The sequence below is a fragment of the Polyodon spathula genome, chromosome 9, assembly GCF_017654505.1.
Source record: "Polyodon spathula isolate WHYD16114869_AA chromosome 9, ASM1765450v1, whole genome shotgun sequence".
Taxonomy (NCBI): domain Eukaryota; kingdom Metazoa; phylum Chordata; class Actinopteri; order Acipenseriformes; family Polyodontidae; genus Polyodon; species Polyodon spathula.
The window spans coordinates 35,600,069-35,625,735 of record NC_054542.1 but is presented as its reverse complement, the minus strand read 5'-3'; the positions used below and the strand labels follow the sequence as shown (position 1 = coordinate 35,625,735).

General features: G+C 37.2%; 1 protein-coding gene across 2 annotated transcripts in view; it reads right to left on the bottom strand.

The window, feature by feature from the left end:
• The window catches only part of LOC121320729 (immunoglobulin superfamily member 3-like), a 77,329-nt gene extending 58,048 nt beyond the window's left edge, over window positions 1–19,281 (bottom strand). The window contains exons 1-2 of one of the 2 annotated variants that reach the window (XM_041259311.1): window positions 17,689–19,281; window positions 3,072–3,452 (exon numbers count right to left, since the gene is read on the bottom strand). In XM_041259311.1, coding sequence (XP_041115245.1) covers window positions 3,072–3,452; window positions 17,689–17,728 — 421 coding nt within the window. In that variant the 5' untranslated portion in view covers window positions 17,729–19,281. The remainder of the gene's footprint in view (window positions 1–3,071; window positions 3,453–17,688) is intronic. The other variant, XM_041259312.1, reaches the window with a different exon arrangement.
• Between the last annotated feature and the right edge of the window lie 6,386 nt (window positions 19,282–25,667).

Below are 25,667 nucleotides of genomic sequence, written 5' to 3'. Positions count from 1 at the left end.
TGTGAGCTGCAGAATTCTTCACTGTATATATATATATATATATCCTATATATATATATATATATATATATATATATATATGATTAATATATCTATAATATATATAGCTATATATAATCTCAAAGAGAGACAGTTGCCAAAACGTTTTCGATATGTAGTACATATCTTTCCTCAAGGGAGCCGTTTGAAAGTCAAATTGGAGGTATTTATAGGTGTTTGACGGCATGACAACTACTTGTTATTGTTTATATTCAAATCCATGATTTATTCTTACATGATGTAATGGTGTTCTATATATTGTGACATCACTTTTACTTATATCTTTAAATCTATATTAATTCTAATTAACATTATTTTATATAAACTTATATTTATATTATCATGCAATGCTGGCTCTGAGGATCAGCCTTGATATGGTCTCCCCAGCGCATCAGCATGCACAACTTTTGAATTAATTTTGTTTATTTAATTATTTTTAACTTTTATATATTTATTGGAATTAATTAGATCATTCTTTTCTGTTGAGTCCTGCTGGCATAATTGTGTTCAGTCTATTTATCCATTTACTTTCTTTTATTCTTCTATATGTCGCATTATCTAATTTTAGCTGTTCTAATACTACAAACTTTACATCATTTATGTCATGTCCTTGACTGGTGAAGTGCTAAATGAAAGGTGGTTCTGAATTATTTTATATAAAAAGTTGTTCCAGTCTCATACATATTTTATTTCATCACATTTTTCACAGGCTATTCCATAAACAACATTGCTATTTTTACAGTAGGTATTAGTTTTTAGTGGATATGTGGTGTTCTTATGTTTAATTATATTTCTACTTTTGTCCATGTATTTACAAACTTTACATGTACTAGTGCAAGTATTTGTAGAACCTATTCTGTCAATTATTCTTTTATGTTTACTGTGAACTAGAATATCACCTAAATTAGCTTCTCTTTTGAATGCTACAACTGGGGCCTTAAGAAACACTTTTTTCAATTTTTCTGAATTATGTAGAATACGCAAGTGTTTCCAAACTATCTTAGAAATATTGGGCAAAAGTTTAGAGTATGTCATTACTAATGGGACTCTCTTGACCTTTTTATCTCTACTTTTATGATCTAGTAGATCATCTCTTTTTAGTTTATCCACTTTTTTTAACTCTGTCTCTATAATTCTTTCTTTGTATCCTCTTTTTTTAAGATTTATTTTTAATACATGTCTTTGTTTTACATAGTCACTTTCTTTATTGTGTTGCTGATACTGTGGCACACTCTATACCCTCAGACCCAGATACTCTCAATAACTTATACTCAAAGCTTCAATAAAGAGCAAGTGTGACATACATACAGTATGGGTGGATGGCCACCTCCATTATATATGAAACTAAATAAATACATCAATTATCCAGCAAAGAAATCATTTGAAATAACATATGTAAGAGTGCAAACATTTAGCTTGCATGAAATACTACATATGTGTCCAAAACTTTAAAAACCAAGCTGCAAATAACTTATTGACCGAGTTTCATGCATTAGGAATCCAGCTGTTAAGTAATTAATACTGTCACAGGAGGCTTTGCAAATGATGACTTTTATTCTTTATTTTATCTTAGACAACTGGAGCTACAATAAATAGCACGAGTTAAGCGTTGATCACGATACTGCAGCAAGTTGAGTGAGATCCAGTAAATTCAATTTTACCCACAGGCGGTGGTGGCAAAAGACATACAGCACAATTTGTACAGTATTGCATTTCTGTATTGTTTGACAAAGTGCTGCTCGGTATCAAACAAGGAGCATTCATTTTAATGACTGTGTGGGCTGTTACAGTAGAAGGCTGTTCTGTAATTTCTCTCCATGTTTTTCAACAATAAAACTGCAGATGTTCAACACTAAGATGGGTGTAAACCTTTGTAACTGTCAGCGATGTTCTCAGTAATGAGAACAGGAGACATAAAACAGAGGTGCAGATGGCTCACTGGACGTCAGCGATTCCAAAACTGTCCTACTGGATAACAGAAAGCAGAGTAGGGTCTTTCACTGCTAGCTCTTACAAGGCACTCCATACACATTACAAAAATAACAGCTTGAAAACAAGCTGCTATTGGTGCCAGCTTGCAATCTCCAGTGCTGCACAGTAATTCAGATGTCTGAGAAACCCAAAGTTTTAAAATCAACATTTAAAAAAATAACCTTTATCACTTGCCTCCAAATGGTTGCAGTGGATCTCCTTTTAAATTAAGGGTATGCATATTAAAAGTTTAAAGTGATGATTTTTGGTCAGACTGGGACAATGCTGTTTACAAGATTAAGCTCAAATCATTAAGATATTGTTACGACTACCTATAATCGGTGCAATATCTTAATGCAGATGTATATAAAATGGAATAGCCTAGCATTAAACATATGTTTGGTGTTATGTGAAGAATGAGTTATACGGAAGTTTGAAAAGATTTGGCCCTTCATGCTATCTAAAACCTGTCATAAATTTCTACAGTTTCAGTAATATAATCAAAATCTCCTGGTTCTAAATATTCTGAACTGTTTTTGTGACGGGTGGGGGTATAATATGTTGTACAATGCAGCCTGGGTCTTTATATGATACAGCAAGATATCTGCAGCTGCTATAAGCTGAATGTCTTATTGGAGGGATCTGGTGCAAGGAATATGACATGTCAGTGTGTTCGTATTCATGCAATTGGTTGTGAAGGCATTTTCTTAATTCACTCCCTACTCTGAGCATTGTGCTTCTCTGGCCACCCCACTACCCTGTAGATGTGTCTCAGTGTCTTGAAGGTACACTAAGTGCCTTACAATGATCACCGTTATGATCCCTTCCTCAAAGGGTACAGCTGGCGTCATTGTTATCACAACTGTGAACGGCTTATCTTTTTGAAATGTCAAGGGTACTTTATTTTCAATTAAAAAAATAGAAAGCTGTACATTATAAGAGTTAAGACCTTTACATGTCCATGGAATTACAAAATAAATAAATATATCATTTTAATTAACTGAATTTGCTGACTAAGAGCATGCCAACATAAACACGAAAAAACAACATGAGTGTCCTTACCGGTGAGGTTCATTTTGGCACTGTACACTCCCAGGAAGTGAGTGTCAGTGTTGGGTGTGTAGCACTCATACTCCCCCTGGTCCTGCTGTTGGAGTTTCGTAATGTGCAGCAGTACCGAGTCCCCGCTCACCCTCTCGATGTAGATTTCCTTGCTCCGCACTCGCTCTCCGTACAGTGCGTAGGCATAGTTGGGGTCCTTGGTGCTGATGATCTGGATCTCCCGCTCAGGGGCAGAGCTCAGGTAGATAGACCACTGGAAGTCTTGCTCCATAGTGCCCTGGTAGCCACTAACATTGCACCAGATTGTAATGTGGGAGTCCACTGTCCGGTACAGAGTGCCTGTCTGAACTGTCACCACACGCTTGGCTGAACTTGTGCCTGCTGAGAGAAACAAAGAAAAATAAAACCCATTGAATTACCATGTCCAAAAGAAGTAAATATTTGCATTATCATTCCTTTATGTATGATTATTATTGTTGCCCTTTTTTTTCCAGAAATTCTTTTGGAATGATACTTGAAAAATAGAAGAATCCAATAATATTCTATGGGTTATAGTTTTTGGGTTGTTGTTTTTGTTTTTTTTAAACTAGTTCCTGTAGGTTATAAAGCAAGGTCCTTTATAGAAAAATTAACTGAAAAGTTATAAATAGCTTTTATCTACTACTTGAACACTATTTTAAAAAATCTATATATCAGCTGTGCCACTGAGAGTAACCTTGATGGTATTAAACTCACAAGAAACAAAATTAGATGTCAATGTAAAAGACATTTAAAAAAGAGCCTTTGCTTTGGCTAAAAGGGCTCCAAGTCCGATATAAGATCTCCAGCACTGTAAGGTGTCCGCATATCAAACAATCCAAGTAAATGTGATTTTCAGTGTTAAGATTAGTTCTGCTTTTAGTCCAAAATCAAATGCGCCTTTAGGGAGGGGAAAAAACATGGCACTGAGCCTGCGAGTTGAAATTCATGGATCTCTTACAATGAGACTGGTCCTTGTTTTACTCGTTGGTTTCTTTATTCAAAGGACTGCCTACCTGACTATGGGGAATTTTTTTGTTCTCCCCCTTCTATTCATTTAGATGTTGCTGTACGTGTTAAAAACTTACAAGACAGTGCCATTTATTTTAAGAGAACATTAAGATGTGAAAATAACATTTAAAACCACAAAACTCAGCTCAGACGCTGCTGTATAAATCAAGAGCTTTGGTTGAGTCCCTTACACCACAAACAGCACGTGCAGCCTTTCCTTTATCCTCCCTTCTATCATAGCATCGCTCACTGTCTGTAAAGAAAGCTGTCTCTATAAAAATCGGTCTTCTCCTGAAAGATCACATTTATTTATTTGGTTTAAAATATTTATGCATTATCTAAGGCATTGCTCATGCAAACGCACTGGGTTGTCACAGAATACAATAACGTGTGTTCAGGTAGCTTTTTTTTTCTTTTATACTTTTAACTCAGTGTGCAATCTTTCAATTTCAGAAGACATCATTTTTTTGTTGTTTGCTAGTGAGATTTGTGGGACTCATGTTTTCATAGGCTTGCCAATGTTTTACTTATGAAAGAGAAGTTTCGTTTGACTTACTTTACAAAGCATCCCTGCTTCTCTCAAGTTCTTGACTGAGAAACGACAGAATCACAATGAATTAATTCTGAGCACAGACAGCATGTCTCTCTCACCCTGTGTTGTATAAAATGCAATTTCTTGTCCTGAGCCTCTATTCTTTGCTATGGTTCATCATACTGTAGTCTACACAGTCTTTACGCAGATAAACATGTTACAGTGCGTACATACCAAAAACAGTGCATCATGCAGTAATAAAACTATTCTATGACCACAGAATTCATACTGGAAAAAAAACTTTGATTGTCTTGTGTGCCCCCAAGACTCACAAGGCCTATCAGTTAGCCAGGTAAGAAAAGTGTTTCTTACAGACCATCCATTTTAGTGGTTATTGGATTCATCAAACATCTGCTTTGACAATTTACATGTACTGCACCCCGAAGTCAAGCTACCAGAGGGTGATAAGTGAGGTGTCTTTTGTCTGAATATAGGCTCTGTATCTGTTATTCATGCTCAGCAGTGGGATGTGATGGAGGAAGGTAGCAGATATACTGTACTGTGCAACACAAAACACAGGAGGAAAGACTAGGTATTTTGCAATCACTGTCAGCATGTTCTTCTAAAACAAAATGTACTCTCAAGTCAATGCATTGTCTGTTTGTTTTGTCTTAATTTGAGAGTTGCATACATAAATATACTGTATCTATAATAACCATGCCACAACCCTTTATTGTATTTAAGACAAATTAAAACAAGGATTGCATCAAACAATGTACAGTAGAAGAAAACTATTACTGTATACAAAAGCATTAAAGCAGTGTACGGAAGTGACAAACCTTTTGCTTTCTTCTCAGCAAAAGGCTATTCATAATTAAACATCTGTTTAGATCTTTGAAAAACAAATATTGATCTTTATTTCTGAATCTCTAAATTACTTTAATTCTACGCTACAGCACTGTGCTCTTTCTGTGTCCAGCTACCACTCCTGCACTAGGGAGGGGTTACACGGTACGGAAAGAAAGACTACAGTTTTCTTCTGCTTGGGGTATTAATTTCAGTGTTTTATGTTAACAATAAAATGGGTTTTCATAAATGCCTCTCATACATCAACTAATACACTAATAATTAAGAAAACAAATTGGCTTTGTCTCTACTTGAGGGCACAATAAACCAGCATTTATGAGTGTGGGCCCCAGATTTATTGTCGACGATGGCTGAAAACATCCCACTCTTCCTTGCTCTGTTGCAGAGCCCTGCTGCTTCCCAGAACCAATACAGAGCTTTAACAGCTAACACAGAGGGTTTCTGGGACCAAACATACCTCCCTTCATTATCCACTACCATCGTCACATTATATTGCTAGTTGTTCATTCTCTAAATGTACTGATGCTTGAATTTATATCGAAACACTACAGCATGCAAGATACTGCAGAAAATGCTTGCTTTACAAAAAAATAATGTGCTAGTTTTTCAGCATTGGTAATGCAGCAATAATGAATTTATTGCTCGATTACTTTTGCATTACCTAGTTGGAACCACCATGAGATAGATTACATATATTTTTTTATTTGCTGTATAAAAATGGTTACTGGATTGAAACATTGTTGACAAAATAAATTGTTCTATTTTTGGACAGATTTTTTTAAATTGTATTATGCTGTACAACAATACTTACGTATAATATAAACATCTTAATTGCAAGCATAAACTGCACTGTAGCCACCTGTAAATAAAACATGCAATACGCAACAATCACAGTACTGAGGAACAATGCTCTCAACATTGTTTTCAATCCGTACTGGACTCTTTGCATGTGTTTGAATTCACTGCTTCTAAAGCCATGATGTTGGCTCTCAATGCAAGTGCAATAGAGGCATTAAACAGCAGATTTCCTGCACAATCTTCCATAAATTCATCTAAAAACAAAGCTAGTGCTGAACATCTTGAAAGTTTTTTCTTCGTAACACACTGTTCAATAAGTGCTAACTTATGTTGCGTAGTGCCAAGGCAGAGCGCTCTGCCTACTGAACGCAGCCGAGCTCTGAGGGTCTCCTTGGGCAGCACATTCCAGTGACAATAGCCATTAAGCATCACCTCCAACAGCTGATCTGTGAAAGGGTTAGGGTGGGGTAGGGGCTGCTAGAAAGGGAACTTCCAAAGATTGCAGTCTTGGGTTTGACACTGGGGGGTAAACTATATCAAGTACTGTGAAAAAAATAAACATTCTGAAAGACTACACTGATAAAACCCTGGATCCAAACAATACTTTGAAATAGGTCAAATTCACCTTTAAACAGGGACTGTGATTGTAACGGCTAGTGATGTGTGATATACTGCAGTTACAGATTCCATCCCCTGTCAGTGAGATGAGCTGAGGTTAAAAGCTCTATAACCACAAACTCAGACAAGCCCGTCTCTTTTTCATTTGGTTGATGCTACCTTGCGGTGTGTGGGGTTGCTGGTTCATACCCAGCCTCTCTCCTGTTACATGTTAACATTTACTAGGCAGTTTCCCAGTAGATTAAAGCTACTGTAACTCTACATCTGTCCCAAGTCCTGAAAAAGTCAGAAAAAAAGAGTTTATTACATAAACATTCTATATACTTTAAATGAACACCAGATTTTAAAATCCATTCCAACCACTAGGACTCTGATATCATGGACATCCTTTTCTTTTGTTGAAGATCTTTTTATTATTTGCTTGTATTACTGTACATCATTATTTTTGGGACTGCTAATATTTTCGTGACTTGGACTCCAATTCCCAGTTGAAAATTTGCTCAGATTAACTCATTTTGTGTAGGCCAACAGATGAGAAATTCAAGAAGCGGGCTGCAGCTGATCTTCTCTCAAAATGGTGAGTCATTATAAAAAATATAAATGCAATAAAGAATCAATAATAAAGGTCTCCCTTATGCAGGACTGTCAGATGACAACACATCATGACAATATCTGATGACAACACATCATTATTTCATGATGATTAAGAGACCAACTGAAAGCCTGGCATGCGAAACCCATAGTTACAGACAGCATTAAGTCTCATTATCTAAAAACAGACAGACCACTTCTCAGGCTGCACTACTTCACTTTTAAGATTTAACAGTTATGATTCATGGAAAAAAAAAAATCCAGAACTAAGTTCTGTCAGCTGACTGCAAACAGCCTTAAATAAATAACTAACCAAGTTCCTCAGTGACACACTTGCCACTCTCCAAGCTGTGGAAATACAACACATTCAGAGATGTGTAATATCTGGTTTTTGCACCTATTCTTTTTATTAGTTTTAGTTCACTGTATTTATTATAAGGCCAACCCAAAACAAAAATCTTCTTGTTGGGCTTCTGAATTGAACATGTACCTACTGCTGGAGCCTTCTGTAATCTTATCTACAGTAGGGCTGAACTGCTGAGAAAACAGAGTGATTGTTTCTTTTTATATGGTTAAACGTTGCAGAGAATCAGGGTGCGACCCAGGGTTTAAATAGGTAGTCTGACAGGCTTTTTGACAGGGGCAGAACAGTGGGGGAGGAGCCCTACCTCCTGTTCCCTGAACCATAGCTCAAGGTTACAAGAAAACAGTGAGACTGCAATTTCTGTGTTGAGGGCACAATCAGTGTAGTCAGAACGTTATCAGCTTTCTGCAAGTCCTACTCTTGGGGCGTCACGGTTTCTAACAGGTGGATCACGCCAACATTTTGTATTTGATCGTACATTAAATTGTAGAAGTTAATTTTGTTTATACAAAATGGATGGTTTCAACGATTGCAGACATGAACATTTCCATTATTGTATCTTTTCTTTTTGTAAGCTTAACTACTCTTGCAGAAGGAGAATTAGTTTCAAGTCCTTGTCAGTACTTAAATTGCTTAACTGTCACTGCCGGTCAATTACCAGACTGGTAATGCTCTCTGTGTGTCAGGTATTATAATTCAATTAGAAATTCATCAGCATGTGGACAGTCGGTCTGATTTATATAAACACCATTAACCTTGACTCAAGGCTTGGAATAGGGACTGGGGTGCCAATGAATTTTAGAGAGGATTTGTAGCTGTGTGGGAGCTTTCCTTCACTCTCCAAAACATGAAATCAACTGTTCTTTTATGCAGATTACAAAACATATAATTGACTACCACCATCCCTCTACTTTAATCAGATTAGGGTTCTCTTTTCCTAAAGAAACAATAGACCAGATCAACTCTTCTTTAAATAGTATAGTAATTTATGTTTTAAAACAAATCTGTTACTAACAGTAATAAACAATCCTAGCTGTTTGCCATGGAAAAGAAATCTGTCACTTTCCAAATGTAAAACAAGTACTAAAAGCAGGAATATGTTGCATCCAATGACTTAAAATCTGCAAAGGACTCTACGATCAGGAATTATGGTGCTACATATCTTCAAAGTGCAATCTAAATATTTTATATTTCAAGTTTATTAAAATGTCTTCAAAAACAAAAGTTTAATATAAAAATGTGCCTACTATACAAACATATGCATGTGTATCTCTAAACGTCTTAAACATTTGTGTTGCATTCATAATACTGGTAATGCAATTTGTATAGAACCTTAAATTGCATTCTCCTACATCAGCACACACTGGAATACACTCAGTTCTTGATGGATTAGCTTTTAATATATTATTCAAGATTTGAATTGAATAAGTATACAGAATCAATTTCAGAGCTTGCACATTAGTGGTTCTGTTATTTTCTCTTAGTTTTCTAATGTACTTTGTTTTCATTTTCGAAATCCAGTTTTGGTTGAAGTCTGCGCTGGAATGTCAGTTCTCATACTGAAGATAAACCTGACACACTTACAAAAACCCTTCTTTGGACAATTAGTAAACAAATTTCAATGAATTACTTACAGCAGTTACAAAATACAAGGTGTCTAACTAGCCCCTTAATACATTATAGGGCCTAGACAACCTACTGTGCTAAAACAGCGTATTTTGACTTTTAAATTGCTTTTTGTGTCAGACACCTCAGAGTACTGTACATATAAAACACAAAACTCCTGTTATAAAACACTGGCCCACACAGTTGTTCATGGAACAGGAGCAAGGGGTGTGAGGAATAAGGCCTGGGACTTGAAAGGAACTATGTGCTGGAGAATTTAAATTTTCCCATGGAGGTGAGGCCGAACCAATCAGCCTCCAAGGCTGGAAAGCAAGCGTTACTTCCCCCCCCAAGGGGAAAACGAAGAAGGATAGAGGATACATTTGAGAAGACTTGAAGTTGCCCCGACTAACAAGGAACACCTACGCTTCAGGAGATTGGCACAGCCAGACCTCCAAGACAGCTACGCAGGGCAACAGAAGAATTGAGTTCCAGTACCTAATCCGTTTTGGAATTGAGGCACATACTGTAGTTTGAAGAGACACACACTCCAATAGAGTTTAACTCTGTGTTCCATTCTGTATCATTTTAAGGCTCACAGAGAATGCAACGGCAGATGCTAAAGTTCTATTAAAAATGACTGACTCTTAGTTAGCACGCACACATAAATGGCATATTGTGCACACTGCTATCAGACTACAAAATTACACACACGGCAAAACATTTTGTGGAGTTTTGGACTGCAATTCTTTCTAGCAAAATATGCTGCATTTCAAATCAAAACTCAACTTTCCAAAGGGGACGATATGAAAAGTAGTGTACTGCATCATGGTTACACCTCTAACTAACTATTTAAAAAGACAGTCATGGCAGCTTTCTCCAGACAGAACAGAAAAAAACCCACACCAAACATAAATCTCGAAATATCTTCTCCTGCTGTTTTAAAGTACGAGATCGGAGGTGCGCTCTCCTCTTGCAGTAGGTAAAGTGATTTTTTATATTCTCTAAACCAGCACCCGTATCAAAGGCTCTTGCAGTCTCTGCCAGATAGTATGCACCACATTAGCAAAGACAAAAACACTCATGCACATGTCATCTTTCATTTTCAGAGATCTGAACATTTTCAATGAGGATTTAAAGCCTGGAGTGACTTCAAAGGACGGATGCTCTTCAACTGTCTGCTAAGCCTGTCGGAGAAATTAGAATTCCTCCACATGAGCTGCAGTATGTTCATGCCACTGCTGGTCACCTCTACCTGCCTAATGTACTGAATGAAGACAACGACCAACACAGCTGTATTACCATGTCTTTTGTACGTCCAAGTTACATTAAAAGAATCAGCTGTATAGAAAAGTTTTCTTGATTCTCTAATGCAATGTATGTATGCTTGTATGTAATGTATGTAGGTCATGTTGAAAAACCTGGTGGTACTGTAGTTTAAAGTGCATTGAGCTAACAAAATAATGCCTTGTAAATCTTGCCTAATATGTACTGCCATTATGTTGTGGGTCTCACATTTTCCTATAAAAGCAACAAAAAGTACCGTCAGACATGAAATGAGGCAGGACACAGCTGAGTTCAGTGCAAAGGTGCTGCGGCGCTTTTTAATAATACACATAAAATAAAACACTTGAACAAAACAGCACACAGCACTTTGGGCCAAAATAAATAGACAAACAAAAACTGACTAACACTAAACAAACAAACAGTGGGCGAACAAACAACTACCGTGGTGGTTTAAAAGGAAGCATGCTTAGCAATTGTTTTTTTTTTTATTTATTTAGTAATCGGCAATTATTTTATTATCTTTTCCCCAGTTTGGCACATCCAATTATTTTTTAGGCTCAGCTCACCACTACCACCCCCACGCTGACTCGGGAGTGATGAAGACGAACACACGCTGTCCTCCGAAGTGTGTGCCGTCAACTGACCACTTTTTTTCCCCCCACACTGCAGACTTACTGTGCAGCCACCTCAGAGCTACAGCGTCAGAGGACATCGCAGCTTACAGGCAAGCCCGCATGTACCAAGCCAGACTGGTACCAAGACTCCCTGGCTGACCTATGCCTCTCCCCGGGCGGTGGTTGGCCAATTGTGCACCGCCCCCTGGGAGCTCCCGTCTACGGTCTGCAATGGAATAGCCTGGACTCTAACAGGCAACCTCCAGGCTATAGGGTGCATCCTGCACTCCATGCGGAGCGCCTTTACAGATATGGAAAATACATGCCTTATTTGCTTACAGTTGTTTTGACGGCAGATAACACAGAAGGTGTTCGTTTTACCTTAAAATACATACTGAAACAAAAGTTAAACAGTTCAACTATTTAGGACTGACTGAACTTTTAACTTACATATTAAAATTAAATTCTTAAACTCAGTGAGCATGTTAAAACTTCTATATAAAGCCATACAGATAAATAAAGGAAATGCACTAATAAGTTATAAAAACAGTTTAATATTATAGGCACCTTTTTAAAGTGGTTCCAGTGGGGAACTGGACTGTAGCTGGACTGAGGGGTTTACACTTCAACCTGCGTAGCTTTAAATTTCTTATTCTTTCTGTGGCTGCAAAGACAACAGGACTAGCCAGAGACTGGACAATGTTTGTTGGGCTGGTTTTTCTTGTGTACAGTTTTAAAATAACTGAAGACATTGTACTCTGGGAGATGTAGTTGTTAGTGGAAATTTTAGAGGGGCAGACAAGCTGTGTAGCAAAATTGCTATGCGTATTTTTACTCATTCAATTTAAATAGTTAAATAATCATCTAAATAGTAGTGTGTATTTTATTTTATTTTTTTTTTATGTGTAAAAACGACAGGTATGTAGCTTATCTGGACCGCTGCTTACAGTAGATATAGAAACATCACAGCACACTCCACAACAAAGGAGTGAAGCGGACGGGATTTGTGATTCTCCATTAACTTCTGATGCAATTTACCCCGTCTCCCTTGACAACCAACAATTTCAACATACACTTCAATAGCAAAGAAAATAATTAGGACATGTACAAGTGTTTGGGAGCACGGCATCCCCAAAAACTCTACCAAAGCTACAGACAGACCATCAGATGGTTATAAGTAAATACAATGTCGTCCAATATCAGTAACTAATGTTTATGAAACCATCCATTTAAACATAATCTACAGAATTGCTGATAAATGTTTTATGAACAAATCAAAAAGAGTTACTACAGTAAATGGGACTCCATAGATCTAAGCAAATTCATTTACAAGCTGCATGTTTTTGTGTTTTGATTTAACTGACTGGCACTTGCTCACAGCTCTACTCTAATCTGCTATAATATAAACAAGCAAAGCCTTCACACCGCGTAAGGTTTGTCTAATTCTGGCAAAGACAGTTAAGTTCAACCTTGGACAAACTGGTGCTCAAATAAACTGTAAACCAAACTCTGCTCAACAGCATCTTCAACTACAGTCTGAATTGCTTCTTTAACCCTGCGATGGAGAATCCACTGAGCCCAAGACACCCAACTGTCAATATTATATTTTACACTTTTATAATGTTTTGTAAAATCTGTGCTAGTTACAGACTAACACACAATTGCTACTGGCCCTGAACATGAACCTTGACCAAGAGCATACATTCAATTAGGATTTAGTGTAAGTAGTGATTTTGAGATCACAGCAGCAGAAAAGAATATTGTTGTATAACCTGTTTCTTGCAGCAATGTTCCATCTCTCAGCAGGAGCGACCAACAACTATGAATTTTTATTGCATGTTTTTTTTTTAATAACAAAAAACACTGGCCCTTTTCAATTATTAAGTATACATAAACTCAGGCTATCCCTTCACTAAAAATATACAATATACAGTAGATTTATACTTTGGTTGCTACAGATGAAAAAAATATTATAATTCTTAATCGCTCATATAACTTGGCAGTGGTAAATTACAGGTTGAATACGGTACATTGAACAGCAAATTACCTTTTCAGGTAATACATTTCCAGAATGATAGTTGTTCTCTTTAAAAATGTAGTATTTATGACCCGCCCGCCTTCACACTGTTCCAATTTTCACTGCCCTCTGTGGTGACCCCTGCTAGGGCAGGCAGGGATGGAGCATCTGGGGCTCGCTCACTCTCAGCTACTCCCGATAGGTACAAGCTCCAGAATCGGCAGGGGGCTGCAACGTGGAGACGTTGTTAGCCACTGTACTAAAAAAATATTAGGGTTTAACAATAATAATGATGTGTTATGCAGCAACAAGCTTCAGACTTTCTATTTACAGCAGTCTTTTACAACACATAGTAGAGTCCTCATTGCCATATGTTTGTGGTTGCAGCAAACAAAATACTTTTTGCAATCTTACCCGTCACCCACTATATAAAATGTGTAGTTTTGAAAAAACCACATGCTATTGTAAACATGTACTGTGCTTCAAAACATGACGTCTACTGTAATGCTGCACTAGTTGTCTTGCCTTGCCAGCATTTACTACCTAGGTCATTTAACCTCAAAGAATTGTGGGTCAAAGAATCTCACTGGCCTGAAGGAGCATGGACAATGCTCTCAATGTGAAATGACAGAGGAAGTGCAAAGCGGTCCGAAAGCAAACCTAGCATAGTAACATTTAAGCTAGGACTACATTTGAAATGGGGTTCTGTCACTTCACAGAGTTGCAGATTAAGAAAAACTTTAAAATGAATACAATGTACATTTGAAAGCACCTACCACATAGGACTGGGGCTTTTAGGTGCGTATCAGAAACTACAGTACCTGGTTTCTGTTTAACAGAAATTGTACAGCTCTGTAAGGGCAAAAGCTAAATCCATTTGACAACACCTCAAGAAGAACTCTAGGGGGATAAAAGGGAAAGCACTGTCGGGAGTCTGGCTTGCAAATTTACATTAAGGTCACAAATAAATACACTACGATTTCTTCTCACAGCGAAACCCCAGTTTCCCCACTTAGGAATTAATGCAGCAAACATAATGAAACAAGCTCATTGCAAATGCAGTTGGAGTGTTTGTTGTAGATACATGGTTGTGACGAGCCCATTAAGTTCTCGGGAAGGCCATTCATGTAATGCAAAACTCAATCCGTTGTGTAACATCAATGACTGTCTCACCTGCCGTAGGGCTGTATGTTCTCAATGAAAAAGTATGTGTCACTGTTTTATGCAAAAGGTGACTTAACACAGACAGATTACAAGAGACTGTTTCATGTCTGTTTCTTAACATTAAACATGTTTCACATCCGTACCTGCTAATGACTAACACATGAATCCCCTCTCCAACTATGAGCCTGCTTGTATAAGTTTTGGTTATGGGTGAGACCAAAGCACAGGTCAAACAACCTGTCCCAAGTTGTGGTAGGTGATACTGGGGATTAAGTCTTTTTCACACTAAATAACATTGTGTCTATGCGATAATCTTGGACTCCACAGCTTTCTATTTTTAGTCATCAACATTTTTAATTGATTAAAATGTAACCAGTCAAATCACGATTTTTCGTACCCTAAGGTTTGAATTAAACTGGATACCGTTGTTGATTCTATGTGTGCAATGTTTTGAACATGCTTTTTTTTTTTTTTTAATCAGTGATGGCAGGCACTATATGTGATCTCATAGCTCCTAATCCACTACATTTGAAGACAGGCACTGAATTTGGATAATAAATGAGAACAGGATTTTGATATAAACCGATGTTTTGGCTGAATGAAAACACAGAAATACATTGAATTCAGTCAAAAACTGGATCCTGTAAGTGGTATTCCATAGACCCCCATTATTGCAGTACAACACTTATGGAGAGTTCAGCTTGCTGTACAAGCTGGCAAATGCCAATGCTATCTGACATTGTGGCATATATCATATAGCATATATTCCTTGAATGTAAAGTATAGTTTTCATAAGGAACGTGGCAACACGGTTCACTGGTAGAGCAGGTTGCAAGGATGCTCATGGATAAAAAGCTTGATCTTATTGAACATGTGAACACTTACATTGTAATTGGCAAACACTTTCAGTTCCCGCTGTTGAAGTATTGTAGTACATTAGGAGTAATTTAATTTAGCACCACTCCTTTTTCTTCAGCTACTATTGAAATGCCATTGCGTAACTTTCAGTGGAAATTTCCAAGAGTGCCTCAGGTTTTCAGACTTCCTTTAGAGAGGAGTCAACACCTTCCCTCCTACTCCATTAGATTTCTTCAGCAGTAAAATAATATATAATCTGACCTCGGGAGTGCACTTCAGTTCAGTTGAAATGAAAATGCATACACAATGTATTATTTCCTTGAGCAATAAAGCAGCCCTCAATACTGTTCTCTTATGCAGGGGTGTTTGGTGGTCAAGGTCCTTTGTTTCTGTCTGACAGCATGAAATGGAACACAGTAAGCCAAGAAACCCGGAGAACACATCCATGCTTTGTAGAATTTTGCTGATAGCATGGGTGTGGACCTGAATTATTCAGGGTCTTATTTGTTTACTGGTAAACATGTGTCATGTTTACCAGGTCAGTTTACACTGTCACTCTGTACACAGTTGCCTAAACAGCAATGCCTGCCAAAGCAGCAGGGTGCCAGAAGAGAACCAGGGAGAAAGAGGATGACCATTCAAGAACAAGAGAAACCATGTGGATCACTGCAGAGTCTTCTTACAACAGCTCCAAATGGAGGAAATGTACAGCTTCCAAGAAACTGCCCAAATTTAAAATATTTCAAAAGCCATGTAATTTATACTGGGTTAATTTAAGTGCATTGAAACACAAAAGGGCGAACCTTTGGAACTTTTTTTTTTTTTTTTTTTTTGTGTGATGAGAATAAACAGCAGCACCTACCAGACAACAATTGAATATAAACCCACATGTGCTACTTAAAACATAGACTGTCCAATTCCTAACAGTATGACAAGATGGTGCAAGTTACACTTGTTATGACACATCCTTATCAAATATGATTAATTATATATGTATGACAGAGGAGATCTCATGTATAACATCAAGTCTCAACACATTACATTTATAGTTTACCTAGAGGTTTTTTGTTTTTTTTTGCCCAACCCAGTTTATCATATAACAATATATGACGTATTATGTGCTTGTCAAAAGTACTTTTAGTCTTTAACATTGTGAAACCACTTTCAACTACCAACAATTTATCTGCCCAGGAGATTTTCTGAATAATCAACAGACTGCAAAACAAAAACATTTCTTCAAATAATGTTAACATAAATTGTCTATTATTATTATTACACAGTAATTGGGGTTATGTATTATTATTATTATTATCTTATTATTTAATAATAAAATAATAATATAATAATAATAATAATAATATTTTGAACTTCACATGTTTACCGGAATTGGCACGTTTACTGTTTACACCAACAGCTTTAGACTAGGAGCCATGCTTGTACACCACACGCTAATGTTTCAAACAGCCCACAAACAGGTGGTCGTTATTGGGAGTAACAAAGCTGTGTTTTTACTCTCCTTTCAATCTAGCACAGAACAGAATTATACCGCCAGACATTCTTGATTCCATTTGCCTGGGCAACACCTGTGTGCCACACTATAAAACGGTTTCACTGCCCAGCTGTAGTTTATAAGAAACCAATCCGATCCATACCATTATTATAGTGTAGAAACGTATTATTTAACTCAACTTCATAGTTGTACATTTTAATTACTGCAGCTAAGCTGTAACTGTTACAGCAAACTTTGCTACTATCAAACATTATTCTATCAGTAGAAATGAAAACTCTCAAAATTATCATCTTAGTGAATGTGTTTTTCCCCTCCATAGCTTGAAACTGGCAAATATGGTAAATATTGTGTTTGAAGTTAATGCTGGCTTCCCACGTTAAATGCGTGGTATGTTCAGTATCACTGTACGTCGGTTAGTCGTTTCCTCGCCTCCCCTGGGTTGGGAGTGGTCCCTTTGTTGTCACCCTTTTTTTTTTTTTTGGAATCAGTTAGGTCCCTCTTCCTAGATGTAACATTGTACGCCGAAGAGTTAATAAAGTATGATGGGACTACCCGATATATATATATATATTATATATATATTATATATATATATATATATATATATATATACATAAATTGTACATGATCGTCGTTTGTTAAACATGCTCGACGTTGTCCACTACAACTACAATAGGGCTACATGACAAATGACCAACCTATTCCGGATAGGTTTCTCAGACTGGCTGACACATGAATAAAAGACAAAACGAAAGCGACTTACCAAATAATAGCAGTGCAAGGAAAGCCACAGCACACTCCATGATTATATTAGATCCCACTGAAACTGTTTCTCACTAGCGTCTTGGTACTATTTCGAACTACTGTCGTCACTTCGATTTCGTCCGTTTTTTCAGTTTGAGATTTGTCCCTACAATTCAACGATGATGTAAAGTTAAGTACACCTGATTCGACTGTACTGTTGAAAATTGAACAAGCTTTCTGAAAATGTGTTTTAGACGACGCTGTGTCTATCCTTCCAAGGAACTGTTACTTTCTTGCTGTATGGTGAAAAGGTTATTTTCCAAGTTTGCCGTTTATCCAGAATCAAAATAGGTATTTTGTGATTTCAACGCCTGTGTGATCAAGAGTATCTTTGATGGGGGTCCAATTTAAAGTCTTTAGGTGTACTGATGAAAGCCACCGCGAAGCTTCAAAACACTACCAAAATACCCTTGTGACTACTGCGATTGTAGCCTCACTGTGGACTGTACGCGAAGATCCTTCCTTCTGGTGCATCAGCTGAGACACAATCTTGTGTTGTCATTTCAATAGGATGCACCTATTCAGTGAACAGTGCTCGAGACACTCGAGAGAGCAGGTTGAGATTACCTATTGTGCTGCTTGTCGTAATCCTTGGCAAGGGTATCGATTTTGTGTAAGGATGTTTAAAAAGGAAGTTTCCATTAATGCATTAACTTCTGGGTTTGCATTATCTGTGAGGTTTTATACAGCCTGTTCAAGTGGGGCTGGGTGTTTCTTTATGAGGACGCAATGATGCCAGGTATTGTCACAAGCTAATTTGCCCCCAAAATCCAGTCATGATCAAATCCTGACCACGTTTATGTCTTTTCAAAGGGGTCGGTAAAACATATATTTAAAAGGCAAAACCGTAACCAACTTTCAATTGCAATCACGGTTTATATCGACAGTCTTTGTTTATGCGCAGTGCTAAATTTGCATTCGCCCTGAATTTGCCAATATGTAAAAGTGGCCTTGTAATGATGCCTTATTCGTTCTTGGCGTTCAAATAACAGCAATACTTCCCTAGAGGTGCACGCTTGTGAATGTTCTTTAAAATACAACAGCTGTATGCTACTGTCTGTAAAACCCTTAGCACCATTGCTTAAAAGTCATAAATGTCGCACATCACAATAGCAGCAGCAGCGGCAGGTAGGCAGATGTATTTCCAGCGCTACCCGTACCTCTTAAAATCTTAACACAAAGCAGACGGTCTTCATCTGTAGCCCAGTATGTTTTCTAATTTATAACTTTTATAATTTTTTTTTTTAATGTTGTTTTTGTGTCCCTTTAAATTGCCATTTAATTTCGTACGGCACTTGCTTATTAATTTATACACAGGGGACCAACGCAACTAAATCCAGGCGTGTCGATTACCTGTGTGTTGCGATGGTATCTCTCGCGTAATCCTGCAACGAATTTGAAGCAGGTGTGCGTTTCTTTCCAGATGTTTACAGTGTTAAAACAGTGTGTCCTTTGTATTTGTTGTTTTTCCTTGTTATATTTCTTACAGAATGGGTACTGCTCCAGTTTAAAAACTAAGTAGACTGCTTCCTTTCTTCTGCTTAAGGCACATCCCCTCAGGTCACTCGAGCAGGAGGAGCGCAGTGGTTTTGTTCCAAACAGAGAGGAGGGGTTAACGTTCATTTCTTTCCAATAGGATGGCGAGCAGAATGTATTTGAATTTCTCAGTCTCTTTAGCACCGCACCGTGGTTTAATTCATTGGATTTATCAGACATTGCATTTTTTGATTCACTTACAACAAAAGAAGGCAAACAGTTTGTGGTTAGGCTAAAATATTAAATAATAAAGAATTACTGGTTTACATGTTTCAAATGAGGCTGTGCATGAAAATACGACTAATCGTACTTTGACGGCGAGACTACAGTAGTTTCGTCTGCTCCAAACCCCTGCCGAACAGATTTGGGTTATAGGATTAAGTTCAATGCTATGGGAGAAAATCAAGAATTGTATAGTATCAGTATTGTCGCTGCACCTCTACGCGTTTATGTTCCTGGAAATATCTGACTGGACGTTTTTATGTAAAAATTCACCAATGTGAAATAATCCGTTTTCATTTGTAAGTATTTCAGTATGTGAAACAATAAAGTTAAATCAGCATATTTGTAACCAACTTGTTTATAAACTATGGCATAGATGTCCCATTTCCCCATGCTGAAAATATGACGCCTCTAATGCGCTTTATTTATTTACTTATTTATACAAATAAATCCAAAATTATCAAAGTAAATGTGTTCAAGACTGCCAATACCCTTTGAAGGTATGTCTTGAAGCTTTTAGACAGGTATTTTGTGTGCGCACAGGTATGTCATTCGGTGTGTTCACATAAGCATAACAATTCCGATATTTTTCGGAAAATTTACTAATTCCGATATCAAAAGTCATGTAAACACAGTATTCGGAAAATGTATCGGAATATTCCAAAAGTCAGTTTTCGGAAAACAGCACCTAAAAATTTCCGAATAAATTCAGAAAAAATGTATTGAGGATTTGCGCCTGACGTCACAAGTCACTCGTCGGCCATTTTGAACGTCAAAAACCTTTAGACGGCGTATTGACAGCCTGTTTACCAGTGTTTTCTAAAAAAAAAACTTAAATAGAAGATGGTTGCAGCGTGTTGTGCTGTTGGATGCAGCAATAGACAAGGCCAAAAGCTGATTCTATCATTTTATCGCATACCAAAATATGCTGAGAGACGAGAGCATCTAAGCATCTAATCAAGTCATTCTAATCTTTCAACATACTGCCTCCGAACAGCTGAGCAATACTGATTGGGAGAGTGATTGTACGTTAGATCTATTATTAACAAACAGAAAGTAAGCGGCTTTTACGTATTAGTGTCTGCAAATAAGTAAATGAAATATTATTATAATTAATAATAATAATGAAATACATTAAAAGTAATACATTGTATTCATTGTTATTATAATTATATTATTGTTTGCCGTGCATGGTAATTAAGCACCATCACTAATTTTGTCAAACGTATAGGAGCTAATTAACACGTTCCTATCTCTCAGTTAAGTAGTCTTTTTTTTTTTAAAGCGCACCCTCAGAAAAGGCGGGATTCTTACATAACAATATCACCCTATAATTCAGATAACTTAAACAAAACAAAACTACAACAACCAAAACCTCCAAATTCTTCTTTGTAATTCTGGTCTTATATTTCCTTTGGCTATTAGTGCTGTCACTATCATTGCTAGTTTATCAAGTGAAATTGAAACGTGATTACCTTAGCCATGATAAGGTGACAGACGCGTCCCCCTGGTATTATCCACTGATGCGAAATACAGGTATGCATTAACGTTTTTGTATGCCTTGAGAGTACGGGAAAATGTTGTTTATATATAGCTATATATTATATATATTATATATATATATATATATATATATATATATATATATATAATATATATAATATATATATATATATATATATATATATAGCACTATGCGCTTAAGTCAGGCAGGGATGTAAGCGACCAGCAGGCAGCAAATACACATCATTTTAAAGCCCGGCGAGCAGAATTCTCGATTTATCTATCTCGATGTTCACCTCTGAGATGACTGACTTCATCGGACAATGTCGAGTATGGTTTCTTGGACTGAATAATTTGAAAAAAAAAAAGTGTTTTAAAAAAAGTTCTACGTCTTCGCAGGATGTCAAAGCCTTTTGACATCCAAAATGGCCGACCACAGGTCACGTGATTTCTTGACGTATGTGCAAATTATCAATAGCAAGTAAACACGCATTTGGGAAAACTTATTGAAATAGTATACTGCACATGTGCAAACTTTGACCCTTTTCTCCTGCCTGCAAGTGGTTTTAGAAAACAGAGAAAATAATATTAATCTGTAGTCAGTCTGCATGCATCCATTTGTCTCGTTAGGGATACAGTAATACATTTGTTAAAGTCCGTATGTATTTGTTAATCCCATACTGAAGCAACAAATGTTTTCCAGTTTTAAAACGACATGAGAATTTAAAATAATGTCTGCAAAAGAAACTGGTAATATATAACAGGATGTGCTGTTGGAAAGGTTGATTGCACATTTTGCGGAATCTGAATAGAGGTATAGGATAGTAATTTTTGAATTTAAGACCTGACACTTCGATAAAGCACTTGAGTTACTGGATTGGTCTCCGCAGAAATGCCCGGTCTTCAAATCGTACTTAGGGTACTACAGAACTTTGCATGCGAAAATATCCTGCGTTTTCAGAAAACTTCAATCCATGTTTACAGTTGAATTTAGATTTTCTATCGTTAATCATGTAAACACAGAAAAGTGACATTTTAAGGAAATCAGTTTTCTGATTCAGTTTTCCAAAAATTAAGTATTTAACCTTAAGGCATTTTAAGATTGGGATTAGAGAAGATTTAATCTTGTGAGCAATGTTTATGACAACAATATGTGTGGTAATCTCATAACAGCATTGTTTTTATGACGGTTTAATCTGAAAGGAGAAAATGTCCAGGATTAAAGCATTCAAAGGGTAAACGTGGACGAAGTGGAACGTCATGCCCCAAGACTTTATTTCTAACTCTGTATCCTCTATAGAACATGTCTTCTCTCTAATTAAAACTGGTACACCACACCATTAACCTGTTCCCCTGTAGCAAAACAGACTTTGTAGAGTTAGCTTTCCTAAACCTGGAAGTGCAATAGTGCATTTACATTATTGATTGAAATATTTAAAAATATACCAGTAGGCCTTTAACAATGTGACTGTAATTTAAAAAGTAAACAGGATTTGGCTGCCTGGATAAAATGATACAATGTGTCAGCACATTTTTAAGGTTAATTTACATAATATATCATTTGTTGCATGCTTTGGCCTTTATTTTACATTATCATCGATTAAACATTGATTTTTCTTTGTGCTGCTTTTCATCTTATACATACACAGAAAAATAAAATGTGTGAACAGGCACCTCGCACAAAACTGTTCATGTAATTCCGGCCTTTTGTCTGGATAATGTCTGAAAGAGGGCTGGCCAGTGGGAGAGAGGAGGGAGAAGAGGGGTGTTGTAAGAAAAAAAGAGGCTCGTCTCACAATGCAGTGTTATTAAAGGTGTGAAATCTGTATGACTTGTAACATATTCCTAGATGTATGATCATGTTTAACTACTTTTTTGCTTACTTGGTCGAATTTTATGGTTTCTTCTCCACATAAACCAGCATGTTCATTTCATTTCATTTAATTAGCCAAAAGGAGATGTACTGTAAATGGCCACATATTGCTGCAGATAAAAAAAATTACAACAGTGCCATTTTATACTGGTCGTTAATTTGAATTGAGGATTACTGATTTGTCGTGTGTATTTAAATGGGGGAGACAGCAATGAAACTATATATATATATATATATATATATATATATATACACACACACACACACACACACACACACACACACTGAGTGTACAAAACATTAGGAACACCTGCTCTTTCCATGAAATAGACTGATGAGGTGAATCCAGGTGAAAGCTATGATCCCTTATTGATGTAACCTGTTAAATCCACTTCAATCAGTGTAGATGAGGGGGAGACAGGTTAATGAAGGATTTTTAAGCCTTGACACAATTGAGACATGGATTGTGTATGTGTGCCATTCAGAGGGTAAATGGGCAAGACAAAAGATTTAAGTGGCTTTGAACGGGGTATGGTAGTAGGTGCCAGGCGTGTCGGTTTGAGTGTGTCAAGAACTGCAACGCTGCTGGGTTTTTCACACTCAACAGTTTGTATATCAAGGATGGTCCACCACCCAAAGGACATCCAGCCAATGGCAGGTCAGTGGTTGAAAACGACTCACTGATGAAAAAGGCCAAAGGAGACTGACACGAATTGTGCAGAGCAACAGATGGGCTACAGTTACTCAACTGACAGTCCAGTACAACATTGGTGCCGAGAGACCTATAAAAGAATGTAAAACTTGTCGTACCTTGACGTGACTAGGGTAGGGCAGCCGATGACCTAACAGAGTTCCACTTCTTTCAGCAAAACACAAGAAACTGTGGTTGCAGTGGGCTAAGGAACGAAAACACTGGATACTGGAGGATTGGAAAAACATTGCCTGGCCTGATGAATCCTGGTTCCTGCTGTTTCCCGCTGATGGGAGGACTAGGATATGGAGAAAACTACATGCATCCATCATGACGCATGTCAACATTGCAGGCTGGTGGTAGTAGTGTGATGGTGTGGGGTGTGTTTTCATTTCACACATTGGGCCCCTTGATAAAAGTGGGATAAAAGAGCAACGTTTGAATTCCACAGGATATTTGAACATCATTGCCAATCAGGTTCATCCCTTTATGGCAGCAGTGTATCCATATGCTAATGGATTTTTTCAGCAGGGTAATGCCCCATGCCACAAGGCTCAGATTGTCCAGGAATGGTTCCATGAATTCAACTTTCTGCAATGGCCTGCCCAGTCACCAGATCTCTATCCAATTAAGCATCTGTGGGATGAGATGGAACAAGCTATTCGGAGTAGAGATCCACTACCAGCCAACTTGACACAACTGTGGGAAGCATTGGAGTCAACATGGGCCAGCATCCCTGTAGAACGCTTTCGACACCTTGTAGAGTCCATGCCCCGACGAATTGAGGCTGTTTCGAGGGCAAAAGGGGGTGCAACTCAATATTAGGAAGGTGTTCCTAATGTTTTGTACACTCAGTGTACAGTGTACTTGTACCTGTATAATCATCAATATTAAATACTGTTTTGGTGGAATACTCCCTGACATATGTATCTTCTTTATGCAGGGGTGTCCAATCAGGCTCCTGGAGAGCCATTCCGCTCCTGGTGTAATAGATAAAATGCTATAATGAAGTACTTCAGGGTCTGGACGGAGTTGGAACAAAGACCAGGAGTGGAAAGACCAGCTTTGGCCACCCTTGTGTATACCAATCATTTTTTAGTAAGATAATACTGGCTCCTCAGGTTTCTGAGAATGTTTTTATAAACATTTTAGTTATCTGAATCAGCCAACTTACAAAAGAGAACTGGTGAGTCGTGTTTGACCTGGTGAGACAACTTGGTTCCACAAACAGGAATCTACAGTGATGCATGGAAACCAGCCATTACTACTGTTCCAGAATACATTAAACTTGTGTGCTTGTGTTTTCGATTTCCAGGTTTGTAATCTCATGATTTTAGTGTCTGTTCCAGTTTGCCTTCCAACAGAAGTGAAACAGATCTTTTCCAATTTGATTACAAACTGATTATGTTTTTCCCAGGCAAACATCACCTATTTAAATAAATGATTAGAATGAGTCAACCGTATCTCAGAGGCAGTATTACAGCTTACATACACTGTACAGTGTTGAAAGTCTGACTGGACAGACATTCTATTTAGTCTTTTTTTAATGCTAATACAGTGTAACATTTTTGAAAAAATGAAATCCTCATTTCAAAGGACTTAATTCTCTCTAAGGGCACTTAAATGCATACAGAATTAAAGTTTAGACTTTTTATATCAGCGTTATTTTAATTACGTCATATATTTAAAATAAAACATTCAAAAAGAAAGCTCTCTGAGGGCATGTATTTTCCATTTTTTCAATTCCCAAAGTTATACAACCACTCCTGCCCGTTAATTACATGCGTATGCCTCTCTCCTTCTAGTGTGTTTGCATGTATCTGAAAATTATATTGTTTCATTGTAAACTTTTTTTTTTACAAAGGAGGATCTGCTAAGACATGCATCTCATGATTGTGTTGGCTGACAGCAACAACATGTGATTACACTCATAAGCAGATTGACTAGAATTAATAATTATTAGATTCCATGTTGAGATTTTTGTTTTGTTTTGTTTTGTTTTTTTTGCTAGAATTCCAACCTTTTATGAGCTGTTATAAATAATATACCCCATAACAATATTTTTTACACTTGTAAGCAGTTGGCAATATTTAAACGTTCCTCATTTGGATGA